The sequence below is a fragment of the Thalassophryne amazonica genome, chromosome 3 (genome assembly GCF_902500255.1).
Source record: "Thalassophryne amazonica chromosome 3, fThaAma1.1, whole genome shotgun sequence".
NCBI lineage: Eukaryota > Metazoa > Chordata > Actinopteri > Batrachoidiformes > Batrachoididae > Thalassophryne > Thalassophryne amazonica.
Window position 1 is genome coordinate 94,379,867 of NC_047105.1, and position 19,585 is coordinate 94,399,451.

Below are 19,585 nucleotides of genomic sequence, written 5' to 3' on the forward strand. Positions count from 1 at the left end.
ACGGGGCCACATATAGACAGATGCACACATTCACACATGCAGGCCTATGGTCAAGTTAAAGTTTCCAATCCACCAAACCTGCATGTCTTTGGATGTGGGGAGAAGTCGGAGGATCCGGAGAGAACCCAGACAGGCACAAGGGGAACATGCAAACTCCACACAGAAAGGGCGGGAAGTGATCCCTCGACCTTCTTGCTGTGAGGCATCAATGTTAACCAGTAAGCCACCCCGGGTTTATTTCATGTTATACCCAAAATACTCCCATGACTAAGTGACCCAGGTGTGCACCATCCTATTCTGCATTCAGACTATGCATCCCGTACTTAGTAAAGTGTAGCAGTAAAGTGCAAGTGTGTTTTGGGTGTCAAGACAGGGCCTATTATGTGTATTCAGTCCCATCCCAACTGTGAAACATAAATGACCCAAGCAAATCCAGTATCCAGTAGGATTAACTTCAGTGGCAAAAACTGCAACTAAAAGCTTCCTATAATTTTAAGGGACACTTACGACATGTTCTTGATCCATTTCTCTTTGCATAATTTTCCCCTAATTGTCTAACTGCTAAGTTGGAAAATAATACACTTTGTGATACAAACATGCCCTTTGGCATGTTCATATATCTTTACCTGCTTATTATTTTAGGACCGAGTGACAGGCTGAAAGTGCCCCCTGGTGGCAGGTGGCGCCACCTAAATTTATATACCATATCGAGCATAAGCTAACCAAGGAAAGATGTAGACCTTGCCTTTGCATTCATTGCAAATCCAAACATAGGTCACTATTATTTTTATGGCTGTAAAAATAAAATACATATCTTTCAGAAAAGATAATACAGATGGCAAATACTGGTGGCAGTAGCGCCACCTACATTGATATATGATATAGAACTTAGATAATTAAAGAAAGGTGAAGATCTTGCCATTATAGTCATTATAAATTAAAATATCACTGACAATCACTGTATTCTCTCAAAAAATGAAGCACGACTTGCAAACAGAATCATACAGGAATTAAACACTGGTAGCAGGTGCCATCACCTCATTGATATCCTTAATCAAGCTTAGATATAGAGAGAAAATTGGCATTTGCAAGAAAATGAAGATCAATACTATTTTCTTAATGAAATTGATATATCTCTTGTATTCTATTGGTTGTTTTTGTTTAATGATGCTTATGTCCCACTCAGCACTAATAGGTTAAAACATACATATGAACAAAAAATGGAACTTGGTTATAAAAACAAGGCTGGGCCTCCATTTGACTATGTAGGAACATCACAAAATGGTCCAAAGATTCATCAAATCAAATGCAGTGTTTTATTTATCAAATAATTAGAAGTCAGTTTGGACACAGGCCACCACAGTAACAGCAACTTGTCTGTCCTCTTTTCTTGACAGTACTGTACATACATAATGTCCAATTAATCTTAGCTTTTTATCCATTCTGAGAGAATACTGTTCACACAAACAAGAAAATTAATCAGGAAAGAATAGCCTAGAATGAGATCCAACTAATCACCTACAGTGATTTTCAGGACCCAGAATGATACCCATCACCACAGAATGAACTAATACAACCCCAATTCCAATGAAGTTGGAACATTGTGTAAAATGTAAATAAAAACAGAATACAATGATTTGCAAATCCTCTTCAACCTATATTCAATTGAATACACCACAAAAAGATGATATTTAATGTTCAAACTGATAAACTGTTTTTGTGCAAATATTTGCTCATTTTGAAATGGATGCCTGCTGAAGACACTAATTGTTGAAGCTTTGTAGGTGGAATTCTTTCCCATTCTTGCTTGATGTACTACTTCAGTTGTTCAACAGTCCAGGGTCTCCGTTGTCGTATTTTGCGCTTCATAATGTGCCACACATTTTCAATGGGCAACAGGTCTGGACTGCAGGCCAGTCTAGTACCTGCACTCTTACTACGAAGCCACACTGTTGTAACACGTGCAGAATGTGGCTTGGCATTGTCTTGCTGAAATAAGCAAAGACGTCCCTAAAAAAGACATTGCTTGGATGGCAGCATGTGTTGCTCCAAAAGCTGGATGTACTTTTCAGCATTTATGATGCCATCACAGATGTGTAAGTTGCCCATGCCGTGGGCACTAACACACCCACAGACCATCACAGGTGCTGGCTTTTGAACTTTGCGTTGATAACAATCTGGATGGTCTTTTTCCTCTTTTGTCCGGAGGACACAATGTCCATGATTTTCAAAAAATTTGAAATATGGACTCATCAGACCACAGCACACTTTTCCACACTGCATCTGTCCATCTATCCATTTCAAATGAGCTCGGGCACAGAGAAGGTGGCAGCGTTTCTGGATGTTGTTGATGTATGGCTTTCACTTTGCATGGTACAGTTTTAACTTGCACTTGTAGATGTAGCAACGAACTGTGTTACCTGACAATGGTTTTCCTGAAGTGTTCCTGAGCCCATGCAGTAAGATCCTTTACACAATGATGTTGGTTTTTAATGCAGTGCCACCTGAGGGATTGAAGGTCACAGGCATTCAATGTTGTTTTCGGCCTTGCCGCTTACGTGTAGAAAGTTCTCCAGATTCTCTGAATCTTCTGATTATATTATGGACTGTAGATGATGGAATCCCTAAATTCCTTGCAATTGAACATTGAGAAACATTGTTCTTAAACTGTTGGACTATTTTTTTCATGCACTTGTTCACAAAGTGGTGATACTCACCCCATCTTTGCTTGTGAATGGCTGAGCCTTTTGGGGATGCTCCTTTTATACCCATCATGACACTCACCTGTTTCTAAACAGGTGTTCTTTGAGCATTCATCAGCTTTCCCAGTCTTTTGTTTCCCCGTCCCAACTTTTTTGAAAAAAGTTGCAGGCATCCATTTCAAAATGAGCAAATATTTGCACAAAAACAACAAAGTTTATCAGTTTGAACATTAAATATCTTGTCTTTGTGGTGTATTCAATTGAATATAGGTTGAAGAGGACTTGCAAATCGTATTCTGCTTTTATTTACAATTTACACAACATCCCAAGTTCATTGGAATTGGGGTTGTAAATCGTACACCAACAGCGTTCCAGAACTGGAGATACAAAGCAAACAGTCAAACACTGCCAGTGTTACAAATGGCAGTGTTCAAAAGAAATTTCTCATTTGAGTTACTCTGTATTTTGGAAACAGAATTTAGCATGCACTGCTTTAGTTTGCACTAACACCTTGTCTATAGTTGACCATGACATTTTGTTCATGTCGGTCACATGACAAAGGTCAAATCTAAAAAATAAATAAATAAATGGCTATGGATATTCAGAGGGAGATTAATGTAGAATACAAGTACATTATGTACCTACAATCAGTATGAATTGCGTCCATCCAGCCGGACAGACAAATAATAAGAGACATGCAGACACCATGGCCAAGACCAAAGAGCTGTCCAAGGACACTAGGGACAAAATTGAGGACCTCAACAAGGCTGGGATGGGCTACAGGACAATAGGCAAGCAGCTTGGTGAGAAGGCAACAACTGTTGGCGTAATTATTAGAAAATGGAAGAAACACAAGATGAGACCACAGTCTGAGACTACAGTCGCAAAGATAGAAAAACAGACCTTAATATTTGGTACAGAAACCTTTGTTTGTAATTACAGAGATCAGACATTTCTTATAGTTCTTGGCCAAGTTTGCACACACTGCAGCAGGAATTTTGGTCCACTCCTCCCTACAGATCTTCTCCAGATCTTTCAGTTTTTGGGGCTGTCACTGGGCAACATCGAATTTCAGCTCCCTCCAAAGATTTTCTACTGAGTTCAGGTCTGGAGACTGGCCAGGCCACTCCAGGACCTTGAAATGCTTCTTACGGAGCCAGTCAGTAGTTGCCCTGGCTTTGTGTTTAAGGTCAATGAGATGCTGGAAGACTCAGCCACGACCCATCTTCAATGCTCTTACTGAGGGAAGAGGTTGTTTGCCAAAATCTCACGATACATGACCCCATCCATCCTCCCTTCAATACGGTGCAGTCGTCCTGTCCCCTTTGCAGAAAAGCACCCCCAAAGATGATGTTACCACCCCCATGCTTCACTGTTGGGATGGTATTCTTGGGGTTGTTCTCATCCTCCAAACACGGCGAGTGGAGTTGATGCCAAAAAGCTCTATTTTGGTCTCATCCGACCACATGACCTTCTCCCATGCCTCCACTAGATCGGGGTGGGCAACTTGTTCCAGAATGGACCAAGAGGGTGCAGGTTTTCTTTGCAGCCACTGACTCCACCAGGTGATTTCACTGATTAACTAATTCCATCTGCTCAAAGTGATATTAATCTGCGAAATCACCTGGTGGAGTCAGTGGCTGCAAAGAAAACCTGCACCCTCTTGGCCCTTTCTGGAACAAGTTGCTCACCCCTGCTCTAGATCATCCAGATGGTCACTGGTGAACTTCAAACAGTCCTGGACATGTGCTGGCTTGAGCAGGGGGACCTTGCTGCCGTGCAGGATTTTAAACCATGACTGCATAGTGTGTTACTAATGTAATCTTTGTGACTGTGGTTCCAGCTCTCTTCAGGTCATTAACCAGGTCCTCCCATGTAGTTCTGGGCTTTCTCAGAATCATCCTTACACCACGAGGCGAGATCTTGCATGGAGTCCCAGGCCGAGGAAGATTTGAATTTTCTAATTTAACCTTTAACTAGGTTAAGCCTGGTTTACACGGCAAGATAATTAGGCCAATATGTGAGCGATCTTCCCCTTCCGACAATCTTATGGACCAGTCAGACGGCGATTCCTGAACGAATGGAAAAAAGTCACAATTCGTTGAGAAAAGGTGGACAAAAGAGCTTTATCACCAAATAGCCTGCGACGCAAGAGCGCAAAAGGGATGAAAGAGGAACAAAATGAAACCGAAGCTAACGCTGATCTCGACGCTTTAAATGAAACGCGCCTGGAGCTACAGCTGGAGCAGTGTGTGTTTGCATCTCTGCGTTCCAGGACTCAGTGCTGGGATGGAAATCATTGCGCCGAGTCCTGGAGAAACTACAAACAGAAGCTGTGGAGATCTGTGTGCACGTCAGTGGACCACCTGCTCTGTTCTTCGTCCAGAACAAAAGAGGGATCATCTCCATTATCAGAATCCTCACTGTCTGACGACACGCTGCGCGCTCCGTCTTTCTCCATTAAAAAAAACAAACAAAAAAGAAACACCTCTGGTGTGCTGTGATCACTGCATTACGTTACTAAGATATATATATATATATATATATATATATATATATATAACAGAAAACTGTCAAAAGGGGGAATAAATAAGTGTAAAGATGATTGAATATATCAGAGCAGTAAAATGATCAGTGCGTGTGAACGCCGTGCATTGACTCCCCATGTGCGGTTATTTCCACGAGCTGCAGCTGATCCACAACGTGAATTCTGCCTTCCTGAACAACTCTTATATAATCATTTGAATTATCTACGTGTTGCCACATGTACATATGGGCTGGATTCTCATTCCTACATTCATATTGTTATATTTAAAAATAATAATAAAATAATAAGCGAATGCAAGCGCTGCTGCCGCTGCGTTCAATAACCGTTGGAAATGACAACTTTTATTGCTGTTTCAAATTCAGCAGTTGCTTGTGGCAAAATAATTGTATCCACACAAAAGATTAATTCTGGCCTACATAAGGTGCCTGAGCCCAGTGAAACTGACCCCCCACCCAGATCTAAAAAATCCAAGCAAACAGGCTGTTTGCCCTGTAATTTCCGATGGTACATGAATGCAGCGTCAGCAGCAGCGCTCACAAAGCGGCTTCTGCACTGTGTGAAAACATTCAGGTGGTCAAACAAGGTCAAACTCAACGCCAACGTTACAAAAACTAAGCAAATGATAAAAAAAAAAAAAAAAAAGTCAAGAATGACAGCAAAATGAAATACTGAAACTGAGGTTTTCGTTGCCCTTCGTTCAAATTTTTCGACAGTTTAAAAACCCTGATGAAGCGCCAGCTGCAGGAACGAAGCTGGGCGAAGGTTAAACGATGCCAATGAAAGTACAGCTTTCTTGTTTCATTTGGGCTTTATTGCCTTTCATTAAGTGCCGTGTGACTGGGCCATTACGGATGCCCCGACAATCGTGATGATGCTAAAGATAATCTTATCAGATATTCCCGCCGTGTGTGGTGTGTTCAGAGCGCTCTGATCTGCTCGGAAGGACGTCAGGGGCGCTCCTATCGCAAATAGTGTTGGATTGTCTTGGCCCGATATCGCAGCGTGTTGTGTCCTCCGACCACAAACGAGCACGCAGCCTGCTGAATGCGACGTGCAGCCAATCAGAAAGCGAGGTGACGGACGCAGGGAGCGGAAAATAAAATCATAACAGCTGTTCTGACTTACCAGAAAGTCCAGTGGTCATACTGTCTCCACTCCTTTAAAGAACACCTTTTCTTTTTGTATATTTTTTTCCCCTCTGTTTTAAATAGTCCACAAACTATCTCAGTTTGTTTACTCTGAAGCCACGTTTAATTTCTAGAGATTTTGCGAGATTTCCTGTCTGACCTGGGAATGTTCGTGTGTGAAATCTGTTCATGTGTGGTGTGTTTTCTTTACCGTGTGGCTGAACACCACACACTGTACAACCAAACCTGTTAGATCTATGATTTTTTTATCTTCACGTGTGTGGTCTCTCAGGTTTTGGAAACCTACAGATAATTTTAAAATCCTGTCGTGTGAATCAGGCATTAGTCCCACTGAGATCAAGATCTCTTTTGCAAAGGAGACCTGGACAGTTATAAAGTTTCCAATTCACCTAACCTGCATGTCTTTTAAATGTGGGAGGAAACTGGAGCACCCAGAGGAAACTCACGCAAATACGGGGAGAACATGCAAACTCCACACAGAAAGGCCATTGGTGGGAATCGAACCCATGACCTTCTTGCTGTGAGGCAACAGTGCTAACCACTTTGATTGACAGGTTGAGAGTCATCTTGTGTTTTTTCCATTTCCTAAGAACTGCGCCAACAGTTGAGCAAAGAAGAAAGGCAGAAAAACAATGACTTCCCTGGAGAATCAAGATTTTCAAATACTTATTTGCCTCACTGAAATATTCATTTCCTTTTAGAGTTCCACATTTATTTTCTTATTCTTTTTCAGATTCATTATTTTTTGTTTCACTATGTCACATGTGACATATAGCTAATGTTCTACATTATGAAGATATGAAAACATTCATTGAGACTACATTTACAACAAATGAAGAAAACATGAAGTGGGGAAGTTTCAAAGTTTTATAGAGTGCATCTTAAATGAATTCCAATCTAGTGTTGTAAAAGAAGTGAAAGCAAAGTGTGAAACAAAATGCACCTCAGTATTCCATCCATACCCATGGAGACAGAAGGTGCTGCAATTCCTACTGAACCGACATGATACACACTGTAGATAACATGATGTCTGACACTGAATAAAGACGTTCAGAAAGAAAAATGCAACCTGAGGACATGTCAGTCTGTGTTCTGGTTGCATTAAACTTAATTTTTTTCCACTCCTGAGTTTCTTGTCCTATCAAATAACTCCTGTCAGACAAATAACTCCTGTCTTTACCACTAAGCCTCTTTCCTCTCTCCAAGCTCTGTCTCTGGCTTTTCATTTCCTTTCCTTTTTTTTCTACACTAATGAGAGCTTACTGCTACCAATTTATTTAGTGAATGACTCGCCTTGGGCGTCAAAGGGGCAGCAGCTGCAGCATGTCCTTTTCTTGCTGACTGTTCCAATCACATTCTCGTTTGGAGCTCTGATGGAATGAGTGGACAAACACCGAATGCGGGTGTGCAGCGGTACCAGACTCGAACGGAAGACGACAAACGTCTAAAACTAACGTCTATGAGATGTTCACCAGGGAACAAGTACAGGGGAAAACAGTAATTAATTGTGCAACCACTGGAGAAGCTCTTCCTCTGATGTCCGCACAAAACTTTCCGATGGACTTGCTGGACATTAGCTGACAACGAACGCATTTAATGAGAAAACGATTTGTACAGAATGAAAACGTACACAAACTTAGTTTCTGTTACTCATACATTTCTGTGACTTAGACTTTAGGAACAGAATCATTAGCAGTGACTTCACAATGCATGAAGTAATTCTGAGCTATAACTGGGAAAATAATGCACAGATAAAATCATCATCTGGCAAGATGAGGAACAGGTACAGGAGGAAACAAATAATCATGCAACCGCTAGACAATGAGATGCTGGCATTTTTTGTGACTGGTGTGACTTCAATGTCAAAAAACAAATAGTCTACATGTGTGACAACCACATACACAACCACACAGAATCTCTGCATGATGTCACCACAGGTTTTCTATAGAAACCTGAAAGTCATTTTAAAGCCCCAAAATTGCTGCTCTTCTGTCGCAATGTTGGCAGCGCTTGATCTGCCTACCCATATTTGAATAAAAGTGATGTGAGTGACCCTTGGAAAAAAAAGGTGGGGGCTCTGAAAAAACAAAACAAAAAAACAAACAAACAAAAAAAACTCATAGCATAATTCAATCCAAGAATTTAGTTAAAAAAAAAACTATGCATTTTATTCATTTCTAATACAGAGTTCACCAGTCCTGCTCCCGAATATCACCTGCCCTGTACGTTTTTCACCTCTCCCTGCTCCACCCACAGCTAGTTAATCAAGTCAGACTGTGCTCAGCCAATCAAGAACTAGAAGACACCAGCTGTGTGACTGCAGGAAGGAGTAAGTCGTGTATAGGCCAATTTGTGCCACGTTTATCTCTGAATTCCGTAACGTGAAGCAGATGAGACCATGATTCCGCCTGGACACCAGTCCCATGCAGAGTACTTTGTCAAGCAGGCATGGTACCCATTTACAGCTGGGTGGACTGAGACGATGCATATTCGTAAGTGTCTTGTACAAGGAGCCAGACAGACAGGATGAGCAGGATTCAAACTCAGGTCTACCTCAAGGTATATGTGGAAAACATGCAGAGCAAGTGATCTCCAGGAGCAGGGCTGCCGACCCTAGAGTCCCTTTATTCAAAGAGTAGCAACATGACGAATCAAGAAAAAAGTCACGTGACTCGTGGTGCCATCTTGGGTTCAAAATAGCATTCGCTGTTAATCTTTCTGCATGTAAATCCAATTATTTTATTTATTTATTATATAGATTCCCTTCAGATCCAAACAGAAGAAAAATTTGGGAAAATAAAGTCAACCATGTGGGATCGTCAAAGTTTTGAGAGGTAAATTTACTGTTCAGTCCTACGTACAGTAAAACTCACTAAACCGTCATCGTATAAGCCATGTTTTTGTGTATTTTTCCATGTAATAAACACCATATATAACGGATTTTGTTTAACGGATTTTTGCTTACATCAGATAAAATGTTCTGTCCGATCGCAATGTATGTCCATAAAAAAACCCCAAGCAGCCTGGACGTGTTCAGTAACAGAGGTACAAAGTTAAAGTTCAACACTGTCACTTGCCAATTTGAGTAAAGTGACACCAGAGTTATTTCTGTGATTAAAAGCTCGACCATTCATTATTTTGATAGTACCTGTACCTGGATGTGTTGCTGTATGTGGTTAAATGATTAAAAAAAAAAAATGTTGAAAACATAAAAGGTTCGTTCAGTAGTTCAGCACAATTGGTCCCAAAATGGCACCATGTTCTCAGTTGTACTGAGAACATTTATACTGGGCAGCATGGAGGCTTAGTGGTTGGCACTGTTGACTTGCAGCGAGAAGGTCCTTGGGACACTTCCCATCTGTATCTTTAAGTGGGGTTCCTGTCAGGTGGTCAAGCTTCCTCACACTTCCAAAGGCATGCAGTTTGGATGAATTGGAAACTTTAAATTGACCATAAGTGAGAGTGTGAATGTGTTTGTCTGTCTATATGTGGCCCTGCGATTGACTGGTTTAGGGTGTACCCCACCTCTCACCCAATGACCACTGGTGATCAGTTCCAGCTCCCCCGTGACCCTTAACTGGTATAGGCAGGTATAGAAAATTTATTTTTATATTGTTGTTATGGATGTTAAATTGTTGTGCCTTCATGTTTTATTATGTAGAGCACTTTGAATATTTAGCTTGAAAGTGCCATATAAATTTATTGCAAATTTTGAATTTAGCCATCAAGATAAAATAATTTGCCATCATTCTAAGCTACACATTCTGTCCATTTTTTACAGTTTTACTTTCCGGTTCTGTTGTATATTTCATCCTGTATTTTCTCACTTAGTGGGCATCAAGGTCTCCCCATGATTTCTAGCCTAATGTGTCCACTGGCTGGAAGGGCACAGTGCACAGAAAAACACACAAAGCACATGCAGTGAGGCCAAAACATCACTGCAAAGGAAAAACAAAAAAATGCTTTTTCAACTGATCTGGTGCATCAAAGTTCTCCATGAATTAATGTCCATCCTCATTATGTGCCCTTTGTAATTTTGCGAGTTATAAGATGGTAAGATTTAGCATTTTTTTAGTTGTTTGCACAAACTGGAAGGGATGGACCAATGCACTCACTTATTTCTATTTCTGCCTTCCAAACCGTAAGCTGTAATCGGCACAGAGAATATGAGGTCTGTTAGAAAAGTATCCGACCTTTTTATTTTTTTCAAAAACCATATGGATTTGAATCACGTGTGATTGCATCAGACAAGCTTGAACCTTCGTGCGCATGCGTGAGTTTTTTCACGCCTGTCGGTTGCGTCATTCACCTGTGAGCAGGCTTTGTGTGAGCACTGGTCCACCCTCTCGTCGTTTTTTTATTGCGAATAAATGTCTGAACGATTTGGAGCTTTGCTACATCAATTTTTTTCCAGAAACTGTGAGAGACCTCCAGGTGGACACCGTTTGGAAAATTAATATGGCTTTCAGGGACGATTTTATGGGGATTATACAGATTAAGGAGTGTTACTGCCGCTTTAAGGACGGCCCACAACTGCTGAGAGTGCGGCGCGCTCCCAGCGCCGATCGACAGGCTCAGACCTCGCTGAAACAACCAGATCATTTCCAACGTGAAGGCTTTGTTGATCCGGTGGACATCAGCACTTTTTCGGCACATTCCACTGTTACAGTTTTTTTTTCATGGAAAGAAAGGCGGAGGGACGCGCCACAGAGTCGTTCATTATGCGGCACAAAACCACCTCCATGTTGGTCTCACAGAACGGCTTTCAGGTGGATTTCAGATGGATTCCGGTTGCTTTTCAGTCACGTGATTATCCGATTGTGAATGAGCTGGACATGCCCCAACATGTCCTGGAAGGCTTCATCACGGCGTTGCTTTGCGCCATGCAGCTCCACCGCGACGCGCGGAACTCCTCCGCACGTCTGTCTTAATGTGCTGATGTCCATGTCTTTTCACAATTCCTGTGCTAGTCAGACGACATACCGGATCAAGACAGCGTCCAGTTTAGAAATGAACTGGCACATTCCACTGTTACAGGAGTTTTTGTCATGGAAAGAGGAGCGGAATTCCGCGCGTCGTGGTGGAGCTGCATGGCGCAAAGCAACGCGCCATGCAAAAAAAAAACGACGAGAGGGGTGGACCAGTGCTCACACAAAGCCTGCTCACAGGCGAATGACGCAACCGACAGGCGCGAAAAAAATCACGCGTGCGCACGAAGGTTCAAGCTTGTCTGATGCAATCATACGTGATTCAAATCCATGGTTTTTGAAAAAAATAAAAAGGTCGGATACTTTTCTAACAGACCTCGTATGCCTCTTTAATTTACAGACTTACTTGCTTGATACCATTTATTGTTTTTGAGTTATTGTCTTAACGTGGAAGGGATGAACTTGTCTACCGATCCACTCGCTCAGGGCATTGCTCAGGGTACATGCCTCCACTTTGGAAAAGCCTAGGAATTTTCAAAGCCTGGGTCTGGTGGCGATGAAGACCAGCACTGCAATACACACAAAGGAAGAAAACCTACTGGGATAATGTAGCACCCCCTGACCACAACCCTTTTCAGCAACTATTAATTATCTTCATATTAGCAGGTGTGCACATTTTTTGTGGTCACTGTGTTCTCTACGGGTTTGCCCAAGTTACTGTTGATCTCGTTTTCCCAGCAGGTGACCTTTAAACCTTTGCGTAATAACCTGATCAAATTCCTTGTATGTGAGAACTTATTTGCCAATAAATTTGATTCTGATTAAAGGGCATTTCTCACGCCAATCAATTTTATTAAAAAAAAAAATATACACACATATACATACACACACACACATATACATACACACACACACATATACATACACACACACAACACACACACACACACACACACACACACGGGGGAGGAGCCCTGTGAAAGAGGCCATAAAATTACTAATAGTCCAACTTGGAAGGATTTCATTTGCAAAGTTAAGATTCTTTAGGACTCATCCATTATTTTTAATAATGATAATACTAAAACTAATCTGTGGTGGAAACAAACTGAAAAATGTAATGTCTGAAAAATGTACACGGATTCAGAGCTATTTTTAGCGAGTGACGTAACCTCAGGTGCTGAGTATTCCCTGTCTACTCCAGTATACAGTTAATCTGGGCTGGGTTTTTTTCTCTCCAAATGTAATCTGATTTTAATCTGTCTTTCAAATCAAATCAAATTCCTGTATTTTGCTATCAACATTTGGTTGTCTCTGCCTCTTTGTAAACCCGCCATGTATTTAGAAAAAAACATTGCATACGTCTCAATAAGACAATAATGATCACATACTTCAAAAGTAGTGTCTGATTTCACTCCAGTCGTGGTCACATACAGAGCCATGTAGAACTCCACCGTGTGGCGCTGTGTTGTCTCCCCAGGAAAACAGCGTTCATCGACAGCCTTCTGTGGACGTCTCCTGGTAGCTTCACTTAGCTTAGCCATCGGTTTAGCTCAGCATAGCCAATAACACAAAATGTCTGGAAGCTGATCCACATCATGGTTTTCCTGTTACCAGCCATCACTCATATGACTGACTCGTGATCACAGAAGTATGTTTGTCAGCAAGACTCATTGGTGTCCAGCATGCAACATTGTGGTTTAGCTAAGTTTAACGCGACGCCACAGCACAAACCACAAACAGGGCCAGTTCCACACTTTCGGGAGAGGTAACATCCTTTGTTAAATTTCACAAAAAGAAGATATAATCTGTGGTTGCATCCGTTTTTAAAGACAATTAAAAGCTGTGGTCAGCTTCACTTCTGCTCCTTAAAAAAAAAAAAAAAACCTCCCACTTTCCTCCTCAAAATATTATCTTTGGAAAATTTGTCCACCTAACAAGACAATAGTTGTATGACTAAGTGATTGGCTGCAACCTTCCATCTCTTCAGGACCTGTACACCTCCAGGACACTGGGGCGTTCAGGTCGGATCAGAGCCGATCCTTCTCACTCTGGATATAGCCTTTTTGACCTCCTCCCCTCAGGCAGGAGGCTACGGTCCCTTCGGACCAGAACCTCCCGCCATATGAAGTTTTTTTCCCCTCTGCTGTTAGCCTCATCAACAAAAACATTTAGAATGCTAGATTGCTGCAATAATCACCACTTATTTATCTTAGCTCATACATTCTGTACATTTTGTAACATTGTTATAGTGTAAAGTTTTATTATATATTACTTGTTTTACGACTTTTTTTTTAATGTTAGCACCAAGTACCGCAGCAATTTCCTAATGTTGTGAACTTGTTCACTCATATGGCAATAAAACTTTCTGATGACTACATTCTTGCAGAACACACATTTTAATGATTTTAACATATTCACCATCAAAGTACACACACACACAAAAACATATTTTACACTTAAAAAATTATGTTTTCCCCCCATTCATTTGAGGGACATGACCTGAGATGATGTCACCAAAATTCAGATTCCTCACAGACGTTTATGAGCGTTTATCAGAAGCAGGTGAAATCATGCTAATTTCCCCATGTTTATGGCATAATTTCTCTGGGCATATGGCAACAAATTTAAAATTATTTATTTAGAAAAGTCAGCTCATTTGACATTTTATTTACTAGTGATACACACTTTAATGTTCTGGCTATTTTTACTAGGTATTTGAACCACACTCCATATGTCTAACAAATAGCGGCAAAGATGCAAAGTGTGTGCATATAATAAATTGTGTCTACCTGGAAACTTTTTAGTAGGTCACTGCAGGGCTCTGATACCCTGCAGCATAACCTCCAGGTCACCACTCTCATGCAGCTCCACCACATCACTGCCACCTCCAACACACTTATCACCAATGAAAACCCGTGGGACCTACATTTGAAACAACAGGCACAAGGATGCAGCTGCAAGTTAGGCCATTTATGATTTTCATTGATATGCAATAATATACAAAACTAAACCACTCCCTATTGTAGAGATGTGCCTAAAACCTTTGCACAGTGTATATATACAGTGAGAACAATTATGTGGCAAGTGAGTGTTCTTCTGACCTTATTTCTATGCAGGGGCAGCTTGTTCATAAGGGCGATTTGGACGACGCACTGCCAAACGGGACAAGGAGGGATTAATTTTTCCTGTCTGAGTTACACTGTAACCCTGTTACAGTGGTTATCAGTGTTCCAGACCACTTGATCTGCCTCTGAATGTCATCATCAATTCCCGGGGACCAACTCCAGATGTAGAGACGCTGCCTTGGTCATGGGCAGAGAAAGGAGCAGACCCTGAAAATGCATGTTTTTAATTGTGGGAGGCAACCGGAGTGCCCGGAGGAAACCCATGCAGACATGGGAAGAACATGCAAACTCCACACAGAAAGGGCAGGAAGCCATCCCACAACTTTCTTGCTGTGAGGCACCAGTGCATGCATTATGATGTATTTATGTCACAGCTTGTCAAACACCTCTGTGACATATGGACCAGAAATAACCCAGATCATCTCATTTTAGACACACAGATCTAGTGCTTTTGTTGGGAAGGTGTCGTAACACGGACCCACAACAGGGGGCGCTAATGAACGGACAATGGATAAGGGAAGGAGTAACAATTTAATGTTGCACAAGAACACAACGTAAAATAAACAAAGGTACTGCCAATCACACACAAGAGGATTGCGGGCAGGCTCGAAGATAGGAGACCTCAGATGAACGAAGAGCCGGGACCCACACCGCTTCTACCACCAACGGCCTGAAGAACACCGAAGCCGCCAAGCCCCGAGTCCCCAGGTGGTCTCTGTCCTCCGTTGTCGGCCCTGGTACTGCTGGCAGAAAAAACAGAAGGTAGTGAGTGTGAATCCTCACACCCAGCAACCTTGATTATTGATTCTTGTGGAGGGAGAGCCTCCACCTCCAATCATACACACGTGCAGCTCCGAAAATCCAGTCAAGGAAATACCACCAGGAAAAAACAGCTGCAAAACAGATCAGATTATTATTTGACGGATAAGTCAGCAGAGAGATTACCTTGTATCGTAGGAGATTTCTCGGCGAGGAGGTGGAGTCGCCACCCGGCCTTTATGGTGATGGTGATGATGAGATGATGAGTGACAGCTGGTGTTGAGGATGATTGACGGCTGTCACTCCCAGTGGTTCTGGCGCCCTCTTGTGCTTGAAGCCCGCACTCCAAGCAGGGCGCCATCCGGTGGTGGTGAGCCAGCAGTACCTCCTCTTCAGCGGCCCACACAACAGCTTTTCCCATCTGAAAATCACAAAGGCACTTGGGTAAGGTCCTTAAAACCTCAGACATGCTGCTGTGGTCCGAAATGACGCATGCGCAGATACAAAAGGGGGACTGAATTTTAGGGGCGGACCATTCGGTCTGTGACACTGGTTGTCGGGCTACTCAGCAACCAATGCGGTGTCTACTCTTTATGTCAATTAAACGCTACTGAGAACTTGTGGGCCCTTCTTAAACATGTCATTTCCTTCAGCTTCTTCCATTTTCCACTTCGAAGGCTGTGGCTGAAAAGTTGATCACCAGATCAATAACCTGACAGATTCCACAGATGAAGGCGCATGTCAGTTATCGAAAAGTATATACAGAATTAGAAATTATGCTCTTATTTCAAACTGAAACCTTTTAATCTCGCAACTAGCCCCCGCATTTATTGTAACTTTTTACATAAAGTTTAAGCGAGACACGTTTAATCAAATAGAAACAAAACTTTGGCTACACAGCGACACCTCTGGTGGTTTATGGGTGTACTCTGAGCTTTTATGTTGCCGTTTAGACCAGGGGTGGCCAAGTTCGGTCACACAAAACACCTGAATCCAATGAAAGACTCTTTCAGTGTGTTGGAGCAGGGAGACAACTAAGTGTCAGAAATGTGGCTCTCCAGGACCGAACTTGGCCACCCCTGGTTTAGACACACACAGCTGTCGTGTTGTGGTCGTGTTAGGTCACGTGTCTGTATCAGATTATTTCCAGACTTACCGTGCGGGCCCCGGTTAATTCCAGGAAGTAGTCCTGCAGGCTGCCCATATCTTTTTGTGCGCCGATGTCCACATACTCCAAATGTCCAGGTTTGAACTTGTATTTGGACATAACATCTTTGGCCATAATACAGTACGGACACGACGGCCTCGTAAACAGCACGACTTTGTCTCCTTTAATTTTAGCTTTGACAAACTCCTCCGCCATTTGAACTCAGCACGTCACAAACAAAAATAGCCGATTCATTCCAGGCGCCGCTTTTATCCCCATCAATCACACTGACGTCAGAGGCTCTGCCCCGCCCACCCTTCTGAAAGAGACAGATGCCCACCAGGCGACACGCACGTTTTCAATACATTTTTCTTTCTGTGTATTGTGGTGTAATTTTGGGTAGGGACGCTAGGGTCACGTCCCTACCAATATTCAGCCCCCTGCTGTGTAATCACGACCAATAAAACCGCTGTCCTCCATTATTATGGCACATAAAGGGTTAAATGTATCCCAGCTAACACGGTACGTCCTTGCAACGTTGCTGGGAGGTTACATTTTCGTTGCACAATTGGGAACGTTCTGTCCACCTCCTGGCAACTTCCATCAGGAACGTTTACTTGTTACAGTTTTTGGACGTTTCTTTGGAACGTTGTACTTACGTTGAGGGGACGTTCTATTAACTACATAATTCACCAGCCTTATCAATCTATATATTGATTGATAAGGCTGGTGAATTGGTATTGTTGTAAATTTAAATAAAGTGATTCCTGTATTTTCTTTCTTAACAATTATATTTTATAACTTGCTTAATTTTCCGAAAGTTTTCATTCTCAGGGATACTTTAGCAGGCCTACCGTCCCGATGATAGTCTAGTCCGGATTGACCGGTCGATCGCATGGGGGGGGAACTCCCGCGGTTCATTCTATCTGCGCATGCGCAGGGTCAAGAGGTCGTGAGGAGCTACAGTGGAGAGTGACGCGAGCGTATAATGGCGGAGGAAAAACATCCCAAACTTATCATTTTCATCCAGAGTGGGAGGAAGATTATTTTTTCGTTTATTCAAATGGCAAATCCATCTGCCTTATCTGCAATGCAAACGTGGCATTACCGAAGAAAGGGAATTTGGAGCGGCATTTTAAGACGATCCACAAGAGCTACGATGCTAGCTTCCCGGCTAAAAGCCGGCTTGCAGCACAACAGGCCGTTTTCCCCGCGGACAAATACCACCAGTAAGGCTGCAACCACAGCTTCTTATCGTGCCAGCCGTGTTCTGGCAAAAAGAAAGAAATCATTCAAGGATGGTGAAATTGTGAAAGAAGCTTTCATGGAAGCTGCAGATGTGCTCTTTGCCGATTTTAAAAATCAGAAGGAGATCGTGTCTGCAGGATGTGCAGCTCTCAAGAAAGTCTTGTTGCACGACGATGCGAGTTAATGGCGGAGGATATTGATCAGCAACTGAGGAATGATATTGAGGTATGTGAGTGTTTTTCTCTGCAATTCGATGAATCCACTGATACTGTGGACGTGGCTCAGCTATGTGTTTTTATTAGAATGTTTTTTTGACAACATGAATGTAAAAGAACTGCTGAGCATTTTACCTTTGAAAGGCCACACGAGAGGCACAGATATGTTTCAGGTTTTTATAGAATTTGTTAATAAGAGGCAGCTGCCCCTCTATAAACTCATTTCTATAACCGAGCTGCCAGCTCGATGCCATCTTAATAATGTATTTATACAAACAACCATGTCATCAAATTTCATTGCATGAGAGGCCTATTAACTGATCGAGTAGTTCTGTTGTGTTTATATACGTGTTCCTGCTTTCAGCAGCATTGTAACTGTTTCATGTATACTAAACTTGAAGCAACTTTGTAACAGATGGTACGCAGCAACGACTCGACAGACTGGAGTCAAAGGTGGACCGCATACTACAACTACTGGTGAGGAATCAGGCTGCTGAAGAAGCTGACTGCATTGGAGATAATGCAGGCCAGACTTAAAACAAGGGAGGAGCTGGACCAATTCAGCAAAACGCTGGAGGACCAGGAGTTTAGGAGGACAGTGGTAAATTATTGTTCCTAACACTTTTGCAGAAGTGGTTATTTTCATAAAAGTTGCATATTGCCATTGCACACATACTACTTTTTACTCTGTCATAGGTGAATCTGCTGAAACAGCTATCTGGATCAATGCTGAGCTCCTTTGCCAGGACGATGCTCGGTGAAATTGGGATGTGGCGGTTGTGGGCTGGCGTCAGCCTCAAAGGATGGAAAGGGAAGAAAGCCTTGCAGCCTCTCACTCGCTAGAGTTTTGAAGAGTAAGTTATCGAGGTGTCTCACTGCATCATTTAATTTTAATTAGCAATTAAAAAGAATTTTATCGTTTCTCCAGTTAAAAAAGAGGAAAATACAAGACCGTTTTTTATTTTGTTTTTGTGACAGAAGCCTTCAGCAACAAGATGGAAATTTTACCAGATGCTATCGATGATGCGTTAACTGAAACACTGCGCCATGCAGCAAAGAGGGTAAGTAGTTAAACTTTTATGGCATCAGCAACTCACAGGTGACTTTTACTAGCACCATGGCCACACCTAGCCATTCCCTTCAATCAAATCCCGGTCCAGTGTTGACTGTTTCAAGAGTAAAGACCGTGACCGGCTCACATGCACCCCAGCTCTTTGGAACAATCTCTCTCTCTCTCTCTCAATCCGTTCCTCACATTCTGTATTCTCTTTCCGCAAACATCTTAAAACCTATCTGTGTGGGCTCACCTTCCCTCCATAGTGTAACTGTCACTCGGCTGTGTTGACAATTGGAATTCATTCATTCATTATTGGTTTATTTGACAGGGACAGTGCATATTAATGAACGTACAATTGTTTATAGACAGTATATATACGAGGTCTGTCAGTAAAGTATAGGTCCTTTTTATTTTTTCAAAAACTATATGGATTTCATTCATATGTTTTTACGTCAGACATGCTTGAACCCTCGTGCGCATGCATGAGTTTTTCCACACCTGTCGGTGACGTCATTCGCCTGTGAGCACTCCTTGTGGGAGGAGTCGTCCAGCCCCTCGTCGGAATTCCTTTGTCTGAGAAGTTGCTGAGAGACTGGTGCTTTGTTTGATCAAAATGTTTTCTAAACCTGAGACACATCGAAGTGGACACGGTTCGAAAAATTAAGCTGGTTTTCGGTGAAAATTTTAGCGGCTGATGAAAGATTTTGA

The 19,585-nt window shown here is 42.2% G+C and overlaps 1 protein-coding gene and 1 long non-coding RNA gene across 3 annotated transcripts in view; one reads left to right on the plus strand and one right to left on the minus strand.

Annotated features, from left to right (window-relative positions):
- glrx (glutaredoxin (thioltransferase)) overlaps nucleotides 1–16,616 on the minus strand; it is a 21,300-nt gene extending 4,684 nt beyond the window's left edge. Inside the window, exons 1-2 of one of the 2 annotated variants that reach the window (XM_034167115.1) lie at nucleotides 16,367–16,616; nucleotides 14,116–14,248 (exon numbers count right to left, since the gene is read on the minus strand). In XM_034167115.1, the coding sequence (XP_034023006.1) occupies nucleotides 14,135–14,248; nucleotides 16,367–16,573 (321 nt within the window). In that variant the 5' untranslated portion in view covers nucleotides 16,574–16,616 and the 3' untranslated portion in view covers nucleotides 14,116–14,134. The remainder of the gene's footprint in view (nucleotides 1–14,115; nucleotides 14,249–16,366) is intronic. The other variant, XM_034167114.1, reaches the window with a different exon arrangement.
- Nucleotides 16,617–17,341: 725 nt separating this feature from the next.
- Nucleotides 17,342–18,858, plus strand: LOC117507977. Its single transcript, XR_004559919.1, has 4 exons — nucleotides 17,342–17,830; nucleotides 18,236–18,421; nucleotides 18,517–18,674; nucleotides 18,799–18,858. It is a non-coding gene; the product is annotated as an uncharacterized LOC117507977 (long non-coding RNA).
- The last annotated feature ends 727 nt before the right edge of the window (nucleotides 18,859–19,585 follow it).